Consider the following 17,619-nt stretch of genomic DNA (forward strand, 5'->3'; position numbering starts at 1 on the left):
CTAAAGTACAAGAAGGGAAAATGTAGTTTTACTCAGGCTTGTGAATGAAATGAATTCGATAATGGAGACCGAAAGACCCACGTGGGGGAGGGGAAAGAAGCGCGAGAAGAAAGGGAAACAGGCCTTTTTCTCCGGTGACGCGCGGTCACGAGGCATTCTCCCGACGTGGGCGCCGACCATTGGCAAAAGCCTAGCTGACGTCCTTGCAGCCGCCCGGGCGCGAACGGCGGCAAGGGCGGTGCCGCACTGTAAATTAGCGAGGCGCGCGCGCTCCCGGGGCTTGCCACGCCCCCGTCCTCTGCCCACCAACCCGCTCGTCCAGTCCCTCTTCGCGCCCAGATGGCCACGCCCCTTCCCAACTCGCCCCTCCCCCATCAGGCGGGCGGCGCGCGAAAAGCGCGTCACGTGACGGCTAGCCCCGCCTCTTCCTCTCGGTCCCATATTGAACTCGAGTTGGAAGAGGCGAGTCCGGTCTCAAAATGGAGGTAAAACCGCCGCCCGGCCGCCCCCAGCCCGACTCCGGCCGTCGCCGCCGCCGCCGGGGGGAGGAGGTATTAGGGGGAGAGCGGGGGGTTGCTGGGTAGTGGCCGGCAAGGGGGGCCGGACTCGGTGGGAGTGGGGAGGCCGGGTGGACTGGGTCGGCCCTCCCGCGCTCTGCGTTGAGACGGGCGGCGGGAGGGGGAGGGGAGCGGGCCTCGGAGGCCTCCTTGGGGCTTCTCGCCAGCCTTGCCGTCTCCTTGGGCTGCACAAGTGGTCCCTTGGAGGCGCGGTGTGGCTGGGGAGACCTCGGGAGGGGAGCTGGCCCGCCGGCCGCGCGGCCTCCCATTCGAGGCCGAGGGCGGCATGGCGGGCCTCGGCGGGAGCGGTTGGGAGGAGGCGGTGGGGGAGGGGAGGGGACGAGCAGGCACATCCGGGCGAGCGAGCAGGCGGGCGGCGGCCACATTGACATTGATCCGCTGCCGCGTTACGAAATGGCGCATTGGCACGCAATGGCCGCCGCCTGGCTCCGCCGCCGGCAGAGAGAGCGTGGGATTGGAAGGCAGAGGGAGGAGGCGGCCCAGCAGAGAATGCCGCAAACGGTCTCGAAGCTTGGGGCCTAGTGCTTTCAGTGATGTTGTACCAACGCGTTTCCAGGCCTTACAGACGGCTAAGGAGAATTTTCCGTCCCGTTCTTTTCCTCGCAGCACTGGGTTGAAAATAATTTTTTTTTAACTTTGCTGTTTTAAAGTACTTCTTGATCTGCCGTTTTTGCTAAAGTCCTTACATAGCTTCGTTCCATGTGGGTGAAGTGCCCCATCTCATAATTAGAGTGTGGATGTAAAATAGGAAGTTGAAATTTTTCCACCTTCGTTTTTCCTATTCTGATGGGTCGGCTCAGGTTGTACTTTCTTGTAATTCTGTTTCAGAGGACTGCAACCAGAGTCGAATTTTTCATTTGTTTGGGATAATTTCATGTGGGTTATTTCTTTCTCTCAACCTTGTGTATTGTTAATTAGATGTATTTAACCGGGACTTGAAAAGATGAGACTAAGTGAATAAATGCTTTAGGCTGTTAATCATTTAACATTTTTTCGTGGCATGTGACTGTCTCTTCATATTAAATGCCTTAACGTCTCTACTTTTAGAAGACACAGGAAGATCTTAGAATGTAAATGTGAGTGCCTCTATTTAAGGACTTTGGATGAAAGTTATCTTCATGCATATATGTGTTAAGTGGTAGTTATGTGATTTGTTAAAGAACTAGTTAAATTGTAAAACAATTCAGGCCATATCTTAATTTTTTTTTTAATCTCAATTTCTTTTTTTACTGTGTTCCTTTCTTGTCAGACAATATACATAACGTAAGTCCAAACTGCCCTTTTTTTGACCCAGTAAAATGTTGGTTTTGACATTTTTGGCATGTGGTACAAATGCAAATAGAAAATTCTTACGTGGCTGGTTTTTTCCATAGTTTTTTTGGGGGGGAAATGCTGGTTTAGCCTTTTATTGAGAAACACTTATTTTCACCTTTTTATTTTCTTGAAGTGGTGAACACCTTTTTATTTGCTTGAAAGTGGTGAATTTCTCCACTCTTAAGTTGTAGTTCACAGTCTTGTGGTTTATAATTATGTGCTTTTGGGGGTGTAGACTAAGGAGGGAAGGCGAGAGAAGAAATGGCATAGATGAAACACTGCATTTACAACACTTCTGGTTTCTTAGAAATTGGTTTCTCAGTAACCACTTCTAAAATAATCTGTCCCCAGACACTTGTAGTTGTAGCTCAAAATTTCGGGACTTTTGATTCTGGAATTCTCTTGGGCTTCAATTTAGTTTTTAAGTGATGTTGGCATTTCAGAGTCTGGTTATAGGTTTTCTTGGTCCCTTTAATCAGTTGATGTGTGTGATCCTCCTCCAGATTTTAGAGAAACTGTTAATGGTACAGGAATTTGATGTTAAAGTTTATTTGTAGGAGATTAAAAGGCTTGTGCATCTTTGCATTTACCTACTAAACGAAATAATTAAAATATATTGGTTTGTTTCCTCAGGGCCATGATCCAAAGGAACCAGAACAGTTGAGAAAACTGTTTATTGGTGGTCTGAGCTTTGAAACTACAGATGATAGCTTAAGAGAACATTTTGAGAAATGGGGCACACTTACAGATTGTGTGGTAAGTTATTAAGGGAACAAAAGGTTCTTGAAAGAGGGCAGAGGACCTGTGGAGGTGTGTTTCAGTGCTTTAAAATTTTTGTTTTGTAGGTGATGAGAGACCCCCAAACAAAACGTTCCAGGGGCTTTGGTTTTGTTACTTACTCTTGTGTTGAAGAGGTGGATGCAGCAATGTGTGCTCGACCACACAAGGTTGATGGGCGTGTAGTGGAACCAAAGAGAGCTGTTTCTAGAGAGGTATGTTAATAATACAATGTTGTGTGACATGTGAAATTGTTGCAAATCTTTTGAGGTTTTTTTTTAACTTACATATTTTTTATTTGTAGGATTCTGTAAAGCCTGGTGCCCATCTAACAGTGAAGAAAATTTTTGTTGGTGGTATTAAAGAAGATACAGAAGAATATAATTTGAGAGACTACTTTGAAAAGTATGGCAAGATTGAAACCATAGAAGTTATGGAAGACAGGCAGAGTGGAAAAAAGAGAGGATTTGCTTTTGTAACTTTTGATGATCATGATACCGTTGATAAAATTGTTGGTAAGTAGCAGTTTCTCAGAACTTGAATGAGAAAGCAGAAATGGCTTCTTTGCTTTCTACTAAACTTGCTAAATTGCTTATAACTTTTGTATTGTGCACAATGATAGCATATAAAGTGTATGGTTTAGTTTTCATGAAGTGACTATACCTGTGTAACCAGCATCTGGATCAAGAAATAAATGTTACTAACATCCCAGAACACTCCCTTATCACCACTCAAAGTCACTACCTTTTTGATGATGTTTTAATAAGTTATATAGTGATAAAGGATATCATTTATGTGTGCTTTTCCAAACATCAAATAACTTTTGTTTGTTTGTTTGATTAAACAAAATTTAGTTCAGAAATACCACACTATTAATGGGCATAATTGTGAAGTGAAAAAGGCCCTTTCTAAACAAGAAATGCAATCCGCTGGATCACAAAGAGGTGAGTAGTACCATATATACATACAAAATAGAGATGAGTGATGTTTGTAAGGTTCTTAAAGAACTTTCCTGCCTGTATTGAAGGTCGTGGAGGTGGATCTGGCAACTTCATGGGTCGTGGAGGAAACTTTGGAGGTGGTGGAGGTAACTTCGGCCGTGGTGGAAACTTTGGTGGAAGAGGTAGGACCGTTACCTTATTTCTAACAACATGTCTACCTAAGTGTTATTGGTAAACTAAATATATTCATTTAATTCCCACTTTGCTTTTTTTCAGGAGGCTATGGTGGTGGAGGTGGTGGCAGCAGAGGTAGTTATGGAGGAGGTGATGGTGGATATAATGGATTTGGAGGCGACGGTAAGTTTTTTAATGTTTGATACTTTGATTTTGTTTCTATACTTTATGAAGAATGAAAGTGTTTCAATTTTTCTAATTTAAAACTTGTGTGGCTTGACCATTAAAGTATGCTTATAAACTAATATAGAAAACTAGACCTTAAAGTCCTGAAGATTTAACATTACCTAGTTCTTTTTGGCTGATAAGGTTTATTGTACTAGCAGTTGAGGTGGAATTATTGGTCTCAGGAGACGGTTCACTATTTTCCTTAGTGAGATTTTAAAAAATTGAGACAACTTTTTAATGTTAAAAGATTTAAGCATTCATCTTAATTGTTCCTAGCCCAGATTCTTGCTGTTCTATTAGCCAGGTATTACCAGGCTTTAGAGTGTTAAATCAATTCATTGACCTGTTTTCTGGGGGCTTAAAAGTACAGTAAACTAGCATTCAATAACTTGATCCTCTGTACATTTATATTTTTGTCTGACAACCCAATTTGTTGTTCTAGGTGGTAACTATGGCGGTGGTCCTGGTTACAGTAGTAGAGGAGGCTATGGTGGTGGTGGACCAGGATATGGAAACCAAGGTGGTGGATATGGTGGCGGTGGTGGAGGATATGATGGTTACAATGAAGGAGGAAATTTTGGAGGTGGTAGACTTTCACTTGTTTTGAATATTCAATAGTTTTTATAGTTTCTTACAGGTGTTTAAAAACATGTTAAAACAGCATTTGGTCAAATTTGATGTTTTATAATAGAAAATACTCAAATGGTGGGAAATGAAACTGTTCTTATTTTGCTGGCAATTTAGTAAATTGGCCAAGTGTATTCAACTCTTATTTTTGTATTGAAATGGACATTTATCAGTAATATTTGTTGCCTGAATTTTAGTTAACTCTAGGTACTTTAAAGCTGGACAGATGGGAACTGTAAATTGAATATGCAGACATGTTGAAATGAATCGGGTGTCATCTGGAGTCTAGGTGACAAAAATACTTTGAGTCTTAATATGTCAGGTGCGTTGCAGACTCTTAAGCAGGTCTGCATCATTATTCCACGATGCTATAAAGAACTTTGTTATGAATGCACTGAGTTTTGTTGAACTGTATTGATATATCAACAAGTTTTTCTTAACAGTCAACTTGAAATGCTTTTTTGTCATTGATTTAAAAGTTATATGGTATCAGAATTAGGGGGAATCAAACACAATTTTGATGCTGTTTAGTGGTACGAAGAGAATGTGCTAGGGTGTAATATCTAATATAAACAAAATACGGTAGCTGTCTAAATACGTAGTCTTGAGCCATCTTTCACTTTTTGTTTTTCCTCTCCTGCCTATGTCTGAGGCCTGCTAGTGGGCCTCTATAATGAAAAGAGTTTGGTAGCTCTGTAAAATCTCTTTTCAAAGTGTTGTGTGTAAGTGTCAGAGCACATGCTGCCACGATTGTCAAAAGATGATGAGTACATATATTAAAAAAAAAAAATTGTGTAGGTCAGCCACAAATAAAACCTTTGTAATTTCAGGTAACTATGGTGGTGGTGGGAGCTATAATGATTTTGGAAATTATAGTGGACAACAGCAATCAAATTATGGACCCATGAAGGGGGGCAGTTTTGGTGGAAGAAGCTCGGGAAGTCCCTATGGTGGTAAATAATTTTTTTTTTCCTGTCAAAATTTTTCATAGCCTTTTAAATTAAAAATTCATGTGTTTCTTTAAAATCTTTGTGTGTATGTTTCTAGGTGGTTATGGATCTGGTGGTGGAAGTGGTGGATATGGTAGCAGAAGGTTCTAAAAACTCAGAAGAAAAGGGTAGGTATCTTTAAATTTTTATCATGATGATAAAGAATATGTGGAACTGTTCACTGAGTGTAATAATTTTTTTATCCTGTATTATTCAACAGGCTACAGTTCTTAGCAGGAGAGAGAGCGAGGAGTTGTCAGGAAAGCTGCAGGTTACTTTGAGACAGTCGTCCCAAATGCATTAGAGGAACTGTAAAAATCTGCCACAGAAGGAACGATGATCCATAGTCAGAAAAGTTACTGCAGCTTAAACAGGAAACCCTTCTTGTTCAGGACTGTCATAGCCACAGTTTGCAAAAAGTGCAGCTATTGATTAATGCAATGTAGTGTCAATTAGATGTACATTCCTGAGGTCTTTTATCTGTTGTAGCTTTGTCTTTTTCTTTTTCTTTTCATTACATCAGGTATATTGCCCTGTAAATTGTGGTAGTGGTACCAGGAATAAAAAATTAAGGAATTTTTAACTTTTCAATATTTGTGTAGTTCAGTTTTTCTACATTTTAGTACAGAAACTTTAACAAAATGCAGTTTTGAAGGTGTTTCCTTGTGAGTTAACAAGTAAAGAAGATCATTGTTAATTACTATTTTGTATGAATTTTGCTAAAGTTAACTGTAAAGAAACACCTGCTGACTTGCAGTTTAAGGGGATCTATTCTCCCCATTTCCAAACCATGAAATGAATGGGCTCTGACATGTGGAGAGAATAGATATTTGTATGTTTGCAATGTGTGTTTTAGATAATAGAATTGGGTATTTAAATTAGCATATTTGTGAATTTAATAGCATTAAGATTTACTTCAAATGAAAAATCTCAAAATTCCTATTTGGTTTTTGTGCATTTTCTTTCAAAATGTAATCATATGATTTTAGTGTATTAGTTTTGCTGAGAGTCCTAGCTGTGTTTAGAACATCTCCATTCTACATTCACCTTGGTCACATGTGAACTGCTGCCATAGTTTTATTTGGGTGTAAAGAATGTCTCCTGCCCTCTGTTTAAATTCTGGAAAGGGATAGTGAATGTTTTCCGTTTCCTCCTACCTTAAGAAACATTCTTAAAATCTTCAAAATACAGGACCACTAAGCCTGCTCTGTCTGAGCGAATTAGTGGCTACCTTTTTTTTTTTCCTTTTTAAAGCACAAGAGGCCCATAAATCTTCAGTTATTTTCCTTGGTTTAATATATATTTTTTTGATACAAGCTCTCAGAGCAAGAGAATAAAAATCATGCATTGTTGAACCCTTGCTGGCATGCTTTTTTGTTTGTACCCTCTGCATTTTACTGGATGAAACCAAGGATAGTCTAGATATAATCATCCCAAGTGACTACTGCAGTAGAAGTGTAGCACAGTTGCTTAGTACAAACAAGCTTTTCACTTCCTCAAGACCTGAATTCAAATTTGGATAGTTAGAGTTTGTACTCACTAAAAATCCCAAAGAACACACTGTTATTTCCATGTGTATGCTTGAACCTAAATCATGTTGGTATGAGTTTACAATTTGCTTGGAAGACCCTGGTTGAGAAGAGTCTTAGATAACAAGGTCATATATATATATATATAAACCAATGTCTACTGTTTTGCGCCAGCTAGTGCTTAAAATTTCATTCGAGCCCGAAGTATGTGCCCTGCTGTTATTATTTCTTCGGTAGTTGAACGTTAAATTTGAGATTCTTATTTTTGTTTTAAGAAGTACTAAGCAAAACAAGCAATAAAAGGGGGGATGGGGCGTGCTAGTGTTTGAATATGCTCTCGTTGCTCTAATTCTGTGCCTCTGTGCATTAATATTTGGATGCATGCAATGCCAGCATGGAAATCGGTCTTCACAGACACTGCAGTTTTCCAGAAAACACTCACAAACCAATAAATGTAACAGACATTCCATTTGTTAATGGACATATGTGAATAAGCAGTGTAGAAAATAGGCTAATTATTAGAAAATGGTTAAGTCTTTAACAACTTCAAGTGTTGGTTATATAAATGGACACTGTCAATGTTCATAACTTAAACCTGGGTACCTGGTCAAAATAATGCTTGGGAAACATTTTATTAAAATTAAGCTAAATTGTCTCAAGTTCTTTTATTCATATAATAAAGGTTGAAGGAATGGGGGAGATTAACATTTCCTGTTTCTATGTTTGTGAAATTGTTTGACACAACCTTGACAGTATCCTTTAATGGCATATGAGGTTAATTTGTACTGTTAACAAACTTTCTGTGTTCTGGAACTAGTTTAATAGTGAAAATATTGTCAGTAAGTTGATGTTTGCAACCTATAAGCAGGTGAAATCTGTGTATGTGACCTGTTTATAAGTTGTATTAGCTTAGTTCTTGTGAACAGTGTGGAAAAGTTAAGCCATGAGGAGAGCGATTTAACCAGCTTTAAAGGACCTAAGATGTGCTTTTTAAGCACAGTGGATCAAAGACTCACTAAGACAGGACTTCAGCAGCCTTTTGAGTATGGACAAGTCAGCATAAATAAAGAATGACAAGGCAGCAGCAAGAGCTTCAACTACAGAGAAGTGAAGGCATAAGATACTATGGTGATAGTGAGCAACTTTCCAAAAGCTAGTTAAATCTGCTTATTACAACTGAAATATCGAAGAAAGTCTAGCAGGAAGGAGCTCTTCGCCTTTTGGAACACCAATGAGAGATAGTTGGCCACAGTCACTAGGTCTAGCATTTAGACCTGCAAGGAAGGGCAATAAGCATTAGGTAAGGCTTGAATTTGAATTTTTTCACTAATTAAAGAGTAATTTTTTGTAAAGCAAGGTAAGAGTAATTTTTTTGATTTGCAGGTTGAATGAGAACCCTACTTGCCTAAATGAGGAATGTCTTTCCTACCATCTTAAATACGAAGGTTTCTGGCTGGGTAAGGTTTGTAGCTTACACTAAAGCCTGATGACACCATTTGTTTCCCTATAAATTTACATTACATATTTTAAAACTATTAGATACATTGGCAAAATTGTTCAGCTGAAAAGTTTATCTTGGAATCACATCGAACACAGTTTAAACAGTTTTAAAATTTTCCCTGCAGTAACCATGAGTGTTCATCTTGAGTCAGATATATACAATTCATTGTTGGTGTCTTTAGGATAAAGTCAATTTTTGACGAGAAAGAGTGACCAGGTTTTTTTAAAGAATTTTTGTAATAAGCATGACTTGTAACAGAAGCATTACGCTTCCAGTCCTCAATCTAGAGAAAAGAAAATCTTGGAATGAAATTTCAAAACTGTCAGATCATACAGATATAAAAATGGTCTTTGTTCAAGTGGCCTCATACATAAATAAATTCTCTCGCATACGACTTCAGGGAATTATTTGGACTAATAGGATAAACTTTTGGTTCTTTTTTAGGTTTCTTTGTGTTTAATCTGTTAATCAGAGGCAGTGGGGGCCTAATTCCACTAAAGCTCCTTTTTAAGACAACCTTTCCAAAAGAATAGTTAAAATATTACTCAATTACTACACAAATCAGATGCTGATTGTTCATAAGGGCTATTATTGCTGCCCCAAAAGGGCTTGTTAAAATTTGAGGTTTGATGATAATTCACTTTTTAAAAAAATAACACTTTGGCGGGGACAGGTGGTTAAAATAAAACTAGTTCTAAATTATAAGTAAGTCAAGTTATTTATATACAGGAGCAGTTAGGTTGCCACAGATTTTATTTTCAGAAAATAACTGGTTGGGTCTCTTTCTGTATCTGTCTAAATCAGGACTGAATTTCTACACACCACCATAGAATGAAGTGTTGAATAAGGTAAATCGCCTTTTAATGATAATTTTTCTTTACAACATGGTTTTTAATGAAGCAAACTTCCTAAGATAGGAAATATTTTCTTTTTTAAAGGCATTGTTCTTTTCCAGTCCATCTCATTTCTTTATGAAATAAAGTGATTTTACTTAAATGTAGTTCCACTGTCATTTCTGAAAAATACGATGCTCTTAAGTCATAACACCAGTAAATGAAGGAAGTTATACAAGGGAGAAATGGTCAAGGCAAACCTTAACTCATTTTGTCAAAGCAACTCATAGGTTACAGCTTCCCACACTACATTTCTTCTGAAAAAGCTCATTTTACACTCATGTCCTAAAGAACAAACTATCTGGTAACAAAGACCGTTTGTTAAGGAACTGAACAGTTGAAATACACTTGGTTTTAAGAGTTCGAATATGTAAGTCACCATTTGAAACATTTCTAATTAAATGCCAGTATCTCTTGGAATTCCAGTAATTGATGTCACAAAGTAGTGAGTAGGCATGCTAATGTGCAGGGGTAATGTAAGGATTGTTAGCCTATATAAATATTCAAGATTACTTTTAAATCTCAATGTTTTACTCTGATTTATAAGACTTAAGAGGTGGTCTGTAAAGGATTCCAATGTTTCATTTGTAGTATAATGAAATGTTTACAGAAAGAACTTTTTCATTAAAATATTTTTAGAAATGTGTGTGTTGTTTTGTCACTTCACAGTGTTCATGTGACTTAAATGCTGTATAGGTGGACATTACATACTTGTAAGTAAAAAACAGGAAACTTGGAATGAGCCTTCACATTATCAGTTGATTTAAAGGATGTAGATTTTATTCAGTGGAAAACATCACACGAGAAGTAGGTGTGGGGAAAAGGCTTATTGCCACTTAAGAATTCTTAAAGGACAATACATGAGATACTTGGGTGATTGGTGAGGAGTTAGTGAACTTTCTTTGGAGAAAAATTGTGGGTAAGGACAATTATGTGAACGGTAATTTGGGAGAATGGTGAAATGAGGGTTCAGAATGTTGGAAAGTACTGCATGTTTTTTGGTTTTGGAGGTACTTGGTTTCTTGAGAAAGGCAATTGAGCATTTTGTGGTGTGAATGTGGGTCGGGGAAAACTAAAATTAAGTAGTATTAAACTACCGTTACACAGTTTAACCCAAGTGATGTGTCAGAGTTTGACAAATTGAGGGAATTCCCTGGCAGTCCAGTGGTTAGGATTCCATGCTTCCACTTCAGGGAGCCCCGGTTCAATCCCTAGTTGGGGAACTAGGATATTTTGGGCAGCACACTCCCCAAAAAATTTTGACGAATTTGTGAGGTATGGTTTTGATGTTTTTTTAAAGTTATTTTCATACCACACTTATTTGGGTTCATAGCATTGGTAGCTGTTAATATGTGAAATGCTTTGTGAATTGAAGCCATGTGAGGATTTTAGGATTTTGACACATTTTGCTTGTATTCTATGCAGCTGTGCCTTATAATTCCAGTTTAATGGATTGTAAAATAACGTTTATCTTTATTTTCTCAGAGTGAAAATACATTAAATGAAACGGCAAAATGTTCAGGCAACAAGATAAATTTGGAATCTCCCGTGTACTCATTACAAACTGCAATTAAAATTTTTTTTTGAGGATTAGTGTTTTGCAAAAGCAGGGTCCTGTAAATACGTTAGGTTAATTAAACTTGGAACTGAATAAAAAGTACCAAGGGTTGGGGGAAGAGTAAGGTAATAGGTAATATATGCCATTTTTGCTTAATATATTTTCAATCAGGTAATGGCAAGGGTGCATTAAACTGCATTCACCTGGTAAAAGTTAAGTGTGCATGGTACTGAAAGCTAGCTAGGAAATAACGGATTTACCTGTATGTACTATTTTCTAAAATTTACTGGTAATGTGGATAGTGTTATGTATAAGGAAGTGGACAGCTTAATGAGAAATGGTTAAATTTCACTACATCCATGTGTATAGCCATTACAATTAATAAGGGTTTATCACAAAGATGAAAAATTGTATCAGATATCAACTGAAAATTAGAATACACAGAATTTTCATTTCTAAAAATATATTGTATTAGTCTATTCCACCAACAGAAATACTGAGTAAACTGCATTAAAAGAACTGATAGGTTATTTGGATTTAATCTCAGTTTTCTACTCCGTATCCTCCTTTAGTAGGTATCGGCAGAAGTGCAATCAGGATTTTGATTCTGATGTACCACCTTTTGCCTATCAGGAAAATTTTAAGTTCAGAACTAACACGGTGGTTTGTGACCTTGATCAGGTGGTTTGGGGTTTCTTTTTTTATGCCATGCTCCCCTTGGCAGTTTGGTGATGGTAGCAGACCTCTTAGAATTTTTTATACGCGTTAAATATGTTACTTTGAAGGTAGTTAACCAAAAGTCAGGTTTGATTCGGTAATATGTACTCTTTTAAGTATCAGGTAAGGCTAGTGGTGGGTCTGATTTCTAACTTTGAAGTTGTGATGGTTAAGTGGTATTTTGAGATGCTTGGCAACAGTAATCTGATATTACCTGCTCTCGGTAAGTGTGAAGGTTAAATGGGATAATGCGTTTAAAGAGCTTAAGCTGGCTCTTGGTCCATGGTCCCTAAAGATAGTATTTTTTGGTAATAATCATGAGTGCTGTTTTAAGAATGTGCTGAAGCGATACCTAATTTTAAAGGGTGACAAAGTTAATGCCAATGGGAGTTTTTTTTCTCCGCATAGCATTAAAGTTCTTGTGGTCTTTAATTTTTTTCCAGTTCTCAGAAAGTGTTAAAAAGCTAGAATTGGCCTGATAAATATCTTTAAAGTAAAAATGAGAATATTTTGTATATGTTCTGAGACTTAGAAGAATGGGTATGGAAGTATTACAAGGTACATTTGAGCAGCTACTCCAGACTTCAGGAAAATCTCGGCAAGAATTTTATATAACATGCAGTGTCATGCAGTTAAGATTTCTAATAGGGTGTACCTCAATGTAAAAGGCATAGGTACACATTTTAAAATTAGGAACTGTGTTCAAGTAAGGTTTAACAGTTGGATAGCCAAGTTTAATCTGAGGAGTCAGATAAACATGATCAAGAGGTGAAATGTACTTCTAGTCATGGGTCAGGATCTGTTAGATTTAAAACTTTTAGTTCTATGTAATGCAGCATGTATGGTACTTCAGAGTAATTTTTAGGCACTGAAAGGTGATCAGTTATCTTCAACTTGCAAAGTTCTGAAGTTTGACTAGCGAATGCGTGAGTGAAGGCATCTGCTTTCATGATAGTAGAAATCTGGTCTGCCTAGGTGTTCTTCCCCCTTGTGTGTGTGGGGGGGAGTAGATAGTAGTAGGTGCAAGTTAACTCCACGTGCTCCAGATGGGGGCTACTGTTAACAGATTGTTGCCATCACTCCCACCCATAATTTTAAGGGCACTTTATTCGAGATGAGATTTTTGTCTTCTGAGGTTGGAAAAGTGATGTCTCTTCCAGGGATCTCTAAAACCACCATGGGAAGGAATTCTTGACTACACAGGACAGACTACAGCAGAATCTCCACATTTGAATGCCTAGATAGTCGTCGTTTTCAACCCTGAACTTTCCAGTCGGCTGAGTCAAATTCTTATTAAGCTGGTTTGACTTTAGTTTCTTTCACTTGCAACTAAAAGGCATGCTAATAAAAGGCTGAAGAAAAAAAATCTCATTTTATAGAGTGCTTACTGTTAGCTAGGGTCAGTACTTTTTATGGAGTAATTCACTGCGTACTTATCCCTGCTTTACAGATAAGGAAGCAGCCTGGGTGCTTTGCCTCACTGGAGGTCATTCTTGGAAAATGGTAGCAGCCCAGGCAGTCTGGCTCTAGGGCCTGTGGACCTGTACACAATATTGCTCCTAATGGATTGATAGGACTTTTGGTGAATAACCTGCACATAGTACTTATTTTAAACATGCTGAGCCCTCAGATGATTTCCATTTACCCACTTCAAAATGAAACCAAGCAAGACATGAATGAGATATCTGACCAGATGAAGATCAGTGCTGTGAATGGTTTCTTGGGTGGCCTGCAGTCTCAAAATTTTGAGGGGCCTTGCTGTTGTACCTGCTGTTTACATGTTTAATCACTGGATGTGTCCCAAAGTGAACTGGTTTTCCCACCTAAACCTTCTAGCCACAGTCTTAACCATCTCTGGGCAACTCAGTTCTTTCAGATGTTCAAGTCCTTGAGTCTACCTTCATCCTTTCTATTGGAAAATCCTTTTAGTTCCTCCTTTGAAACATGCAGAATCCAGTGCCTTCTCACTACTGCTATCACTGTAAACCAAGACACCATACTCCATGTGACTATTTCAGAGCCTCCCCATTGGTCTCCTACCTTTACCCTTTAGACTACTGCCTACACACAAGGCAGAGGAAACTTTTAACTCAGATGTTACCCCTACTTAACACCGCCAGTAGTTCTCCACAAGGTAAAAGCAAAGGTTATGAAGGCTTATCAAGGATCTGTGCCATGTGCTTTTCTACTGACCCAACCTTTTTCTCCCTCTCCGTGTTCAGCCATATAGTTTTCTCAAACAGGCCTCAGAGCCTTCCAACTTCCTGTGTCTGTAATACTGTTAGTAGGATGGTTCTCCCACACCATCAAATGTATGGCATATACATTGATAGGAGTAAAAGAACCGGTGTTTTCATGTCAAAGTATATAGAGCATTTTTTTTAGTTGAGATATACTTGCTGCTGAAGAGAAAATCTTTTTGATATACTCTATTTCCCTGTATCTCCAGTACCAATTTAGTGTAGTGCTTTCCATATTATTGTCATGAAAGATTGTGAATGAACTTTGAAGAAATAATTTAACAGTCATAATATTCCTTTATTAGTACCAGCTTTTCAACTAAATTGTCTTTTGCCAGAGCTAAACAATTTAATATAAAAAATGCCATTTTTTTGTTCATACAGTATTTATTTAAAAAAGTACGTAGTGGTTAGTTTTGCAACAATTTGCTTTTAGCCAGATGTATCATATAAATCTATGAAAGTAACAAATGAGATAAGAACAGTATAAATAAGGAGTTTTTGTAGTATTTACATGTATATAGAAACTAGCCCCAATGGTGTTTTAAGAAATTAAGTTTGCAGTTAAAGTGAAACTACTGATTCAGCATACTGATAACTTATTTTAACGCTTCTTAAAGTTTTATATTTTCTACACTAGTTTTGACTATAATTTTGCATAGAATTACTTATAAAGTATATTTCTGCATTTCACATCACAGTAGGAGCTTTCAGTATAACAGTACAACAACAACAAAAAAACCCACTAGCTCAGAAAAGGTCAGATCTGCTCAAATCTAGTTTTTCTTAATATCTGGCTTCTTACTTTTGGGAACAAGGAATACATTGCCATCTCTCGTTTGCTGCAAGGAGTATTCACTTGGGGAGTAAGGCTTACCATCTTCATCACGTAGCATGCTGAAGACTTCAAGATACAAGGTGCTGAGTTGTTTTTTCAGTAGATGGAGGCTTTTGTCATTTTCTCCTTTTTCTTTGAGCAGTTTTTCTTTTTCATCTTTTAAATGATCTAAATCTTGCTCCAGTTCCACTATATTTTCCAGTTTTCTTTTTCTGCAATTCTGAGCAGCCACTTTATTCTTACCCCTCCTACGTATATCTCTAATTAATGCAAGTTGAGCCTCGTTGAATTGCTCCTTGGACATCATTTCATTGAAGTCATCAACTGGGAGGTTAATGATTTTTTCTACAGGGAATGGGATATGGAGAGCTTTTGCCCGTAGCTCGTCTCTTGTGAGATGAGCTTCCAAGCGGCTTGAATGTTTGTCTTTTGTGAATGGGGTTTTTCGATGACCAGGACTTACAGGCACCTCTTTCTTTGGTGTGTTTTCACACTGGGCATCACACACTGGAGCACTGTTCCTCCGAGACGATGACAAGGGTTGGACTGTATCCCCAGAAGGCCCTACTGGCTGTGTTTTAGGACCCTTCTGTTTGACACTTCCAGGAGAACTATCTATCTCTTCCATTTCAGAATCACTGAAGCCAAGCAGTGTGTCTCCATAGATGGTAGATTCCACTGAGTGTTCAGGTGATGCCATGCTGGGACTTGTGTTCAGTGATATGCCAGAGTCAGAATCGTTGAATTCTGCTGTTGCACTTTCAGGGTGGTTTTGGTTGAAGGCTTTACAAAGTGATAGATCAGAGAGATCAATGGGCCCGTTTAGAAGTTCAGAGAGTGACTGGCTTAAAGTAGCAGAGGAGGGCATGCTGTTGCTGGTACTGGGCTCTGCTATGAAAGCAGAATAAAATTCATCACCAAAATCTGTATTTACTGTGGTATTTGAATTTAATGAGTTCACTGTCAACTGGCTGGATTCTTCTGTGGAGAGGATGCTGCTGAAGGAATCCTCAAAAGCACTGAGAAAATGTGGACTGCAGTTACCTACTTCTTTTTCCAGTGAGGGGATTGATGAATAGAAATGATAATTGTTAATTTCCGTCAGTTTGGTTTCTGGACTTGGAACCATGCTAGTCTCAGCCAGTTTGTCACTTTGAATATTAAGACACTGTGTGGAAAAGAAGTTTATACTATGTTAAGTCAAGGTTAAGCTATTTTTAATAGCTGATAATCCATATCTGATGGTAATCTCTCCCCACCCCCATTCACACCAGGCTCTTCTAGAATACAGAGGTAATTCCCATTTCCAACAGATACTTATGCCTAAGCATATGTATTATTTTCAGAGTTCCCAGATCAGACTTCAGGTTTATAACCTGATCTGTCCCTCAAGACATCCAGTCCATTTAACTAACAAAAGTTCACTGAAGTGAGCATGGGCAGCTCTCATGACTAATTTAAAAGCACCCTCCAATCCTTCCTATAAGTAGGTGGCATATAAATAATAAATAACTGGAATGACTAATTTAAAGGGACTGAATATAAAACAGCATCTTTGGTATTTATTATATTAGGTCTTAGTTACCTGTAATTCTGGAATGGATAATAGCTCCTCCCAAACTTGCTCAATATCCTGCTGCATATCGTCTAAATCAGCAGTGGATAACTGAAGGACAGCAGTTTCAGGTGACTGAGCCTGATTAGGAGCAATAAAGACTGGGCTGTCGATGTGGCTGGGAATATCAGGAACAAGTGACTGAAACGTAGCTGAAGAAACCTAAAATTGAGAAGGCATTTATCTACATGAATCTGCCACCAGCAGTGGATGGGTACGCTCCAAGGCCATCACAACGTCTTAGACTGGAATTGGCTGCATGCAGTTCTGTATTTCTCTACTTATAATGGTGACTTACGACTCCTATTTCTATATAATGAAACAAATGTTTTTGTCCTGCCCAGCTGACTCCAAATTTACTCATTTACTAGCTTAATTGCTTTATCCTATGCATTTGAAGGTAAACTTCAAAATGGGTAAGAACAATCTTTAGAATTTAATTTGTATATATGTATGTAATACCTAGTATAGTGCTTCAGACAATAAACTTATTAAAATTGTTAACCAAACAAGTCTTGGTTGCCTACCCAGCTTGCTTTTCACTCACCAAAATTTATTTCTAAGTACCTATAACAAAAGAGTTAACTTGTTTCCACGGTTATGCTCACCCATCCCTCTGGCTATGCAGGAGTAAATGTTTTTGGTTTTGTATTATGTGGGGGAAGGAGGGATGTCATTTTTATTGTTTTTTTTCAAATCATAAAGGTACCTATAGGCTAAGGTTTCCTTGATAAAATTTGCTCCTAGAAATAGTTTTTCATTTTTTTTTCTAAATGGAGATACATCAAAGGGACCAATACACGATATGTTATGAGATTTGCTGTTAACTAAATGTTAATACCTCATTGTCATCTACAAATGGGAATGTCTCTGTCAAAAGCTGCATGCAGTCATCGAAGTACAAATCATCTGGTTTGGGAATGTGGGCTACCTGCATAAAAGGGAAAGACAGAGGAAGAAAAAAAGTGTTCCGTGTTCATAAAATGTTTACAGTCTAGTTAGTCAAACATTCCTCTTGTTTCAGAAGTCAGTTTAATATAGTAAAGAGCACAGAATCAAACCAGACTATCTAGTTTCAAATCTTGTCCCCCACCCCCCAA

The 17,619-nt window shown here is 38.2% G+C and overlaps 2 protein-coding genes across 8 annotated transcripts in view; one reads left to right on the forward strand and one right to left on the reverse strand.

Moving 5' to 3' along the window:
- The first annotated feature begins 1,611 nt into the window (after positions 1-1,611).
- HNRNPA3 (heterogeneous nuclear ribonucleoprotein A3) lies at positions 1,612-11,138 on the forward strand. Of its 4 annotated transcripts, XR_013811042.1 has the most exons (13): positions 1,612-1,654; positions 2,526-2,648; positions 2,738-2,884; positions 2,974-3,184; positions 3,524-3,613; positions 3,697-3,792; positions 3,887-3,967; positions 4,455-4,595; positions 5,470-5,592; positions 5,687-5,756; positions 8,541-8,614; positions 9,463-9,506; positions 11,037-11,138. XR_013811042.1 is itself a non-coding variant. In XM_079710032.1 (11 exons), the coding sequence occupies exons 3-10, from the start codon at positions 2,741-2,743 to the stop codon at positions 5,737-5,739; spliced, it is 939 nt and encodes a 312-aa protein (XP_079566158.1). In that variant the 5' UTR covers positions 1,612-1,654; positions 2,526-2,648; positions 2,738-2,740; the 3' UTR covers positions 5,740-5,756; positions 5,849-7,459. The 4 variants fall into 4 exon arrangements, 2 of the variants coding, with proteins under 2 accessions (XP_079566158.1, XP_079566159.1); XR_013811043.1 differs by lacking the exon at positions 11,037-11,138 and having other exon boundaries at positions 9,463-10,197; XM_079710032.1 differs by lacking the exons at positions 8,541-8,614; positions 9,463-9,506; positions 11,037-11,138 and adding an exon at positions 5,849-7,459.
- A 3,221-nt stretch (positions 11,139-14,359) lies between these two features.
- NFE2L2 (NFE2 like bZIP transcription factor 2) overlaps positions 14,360-17,619 on the reverse strand; it is a gene marked incomplete at its 5' end in the record, with an annotated part of 35,908 nt that continues 32,648 nt past the window's right edge. For 2 of the 4 annotated variants that reach the window (XM_079710053.1, XM_079710056.1), the window contains 3 exons: positions 14,360-16,072; positions 16,490-16,681; positions 17,361-17,450. In XM_079710053.1, coding sequence (XP_079566179.1) covers positions 14,843-16,072; positions 16,490-16,681; positions 17,361-17,450 — 1,512 coding nt within the window. In that variant the 3' untranslated portion in view covers positions 14,360-14,842. The remainder of the gene's footprint in view (positions 16,073-16,489; positions 16,682-17,360; positions 17,451-17,619) is intronic. The other 2 variants (XM_079710054.1, XM_079710055.1) reach the window with 2 other exon arrangements.

Source organism: Hyperoodon ampullatus (assembly GCF_949752795.1).
Source record: "Hyperoodon ampullatus genome assembly, chromosome: 8".
Lineage (NCBI taxonomy): Eukaryota > Metazoa > Chordata > Mammalia > Artiodactyla > Ziphiidae > Hyperoodon > Hyperoodon ampullatus.

Coding starts and splice junctions, on each gene's coding strand:
- HNRNPA3 (XM_079710032.1), top strand. CDS start 2,741: ATGAGAGACCCCCAAACAAAACGTTCCAGGGGCTTTGGTTTTGTTACT. Junction 3,614..3,696: donor ATCCGCTGGATCACAAAGAG/GTGAGTAGTACC, acceptor CCTGTATTGAAG/GTCGTGGAGGTGGATCTGGC. Junction 3,793..3,886: donor TGGAAACTTTGGTGGAAGAG/GTAGGACCGTTA, acceptor GCTTTTTTTCAG/GAGGCTATGGTGGTGGAGGT.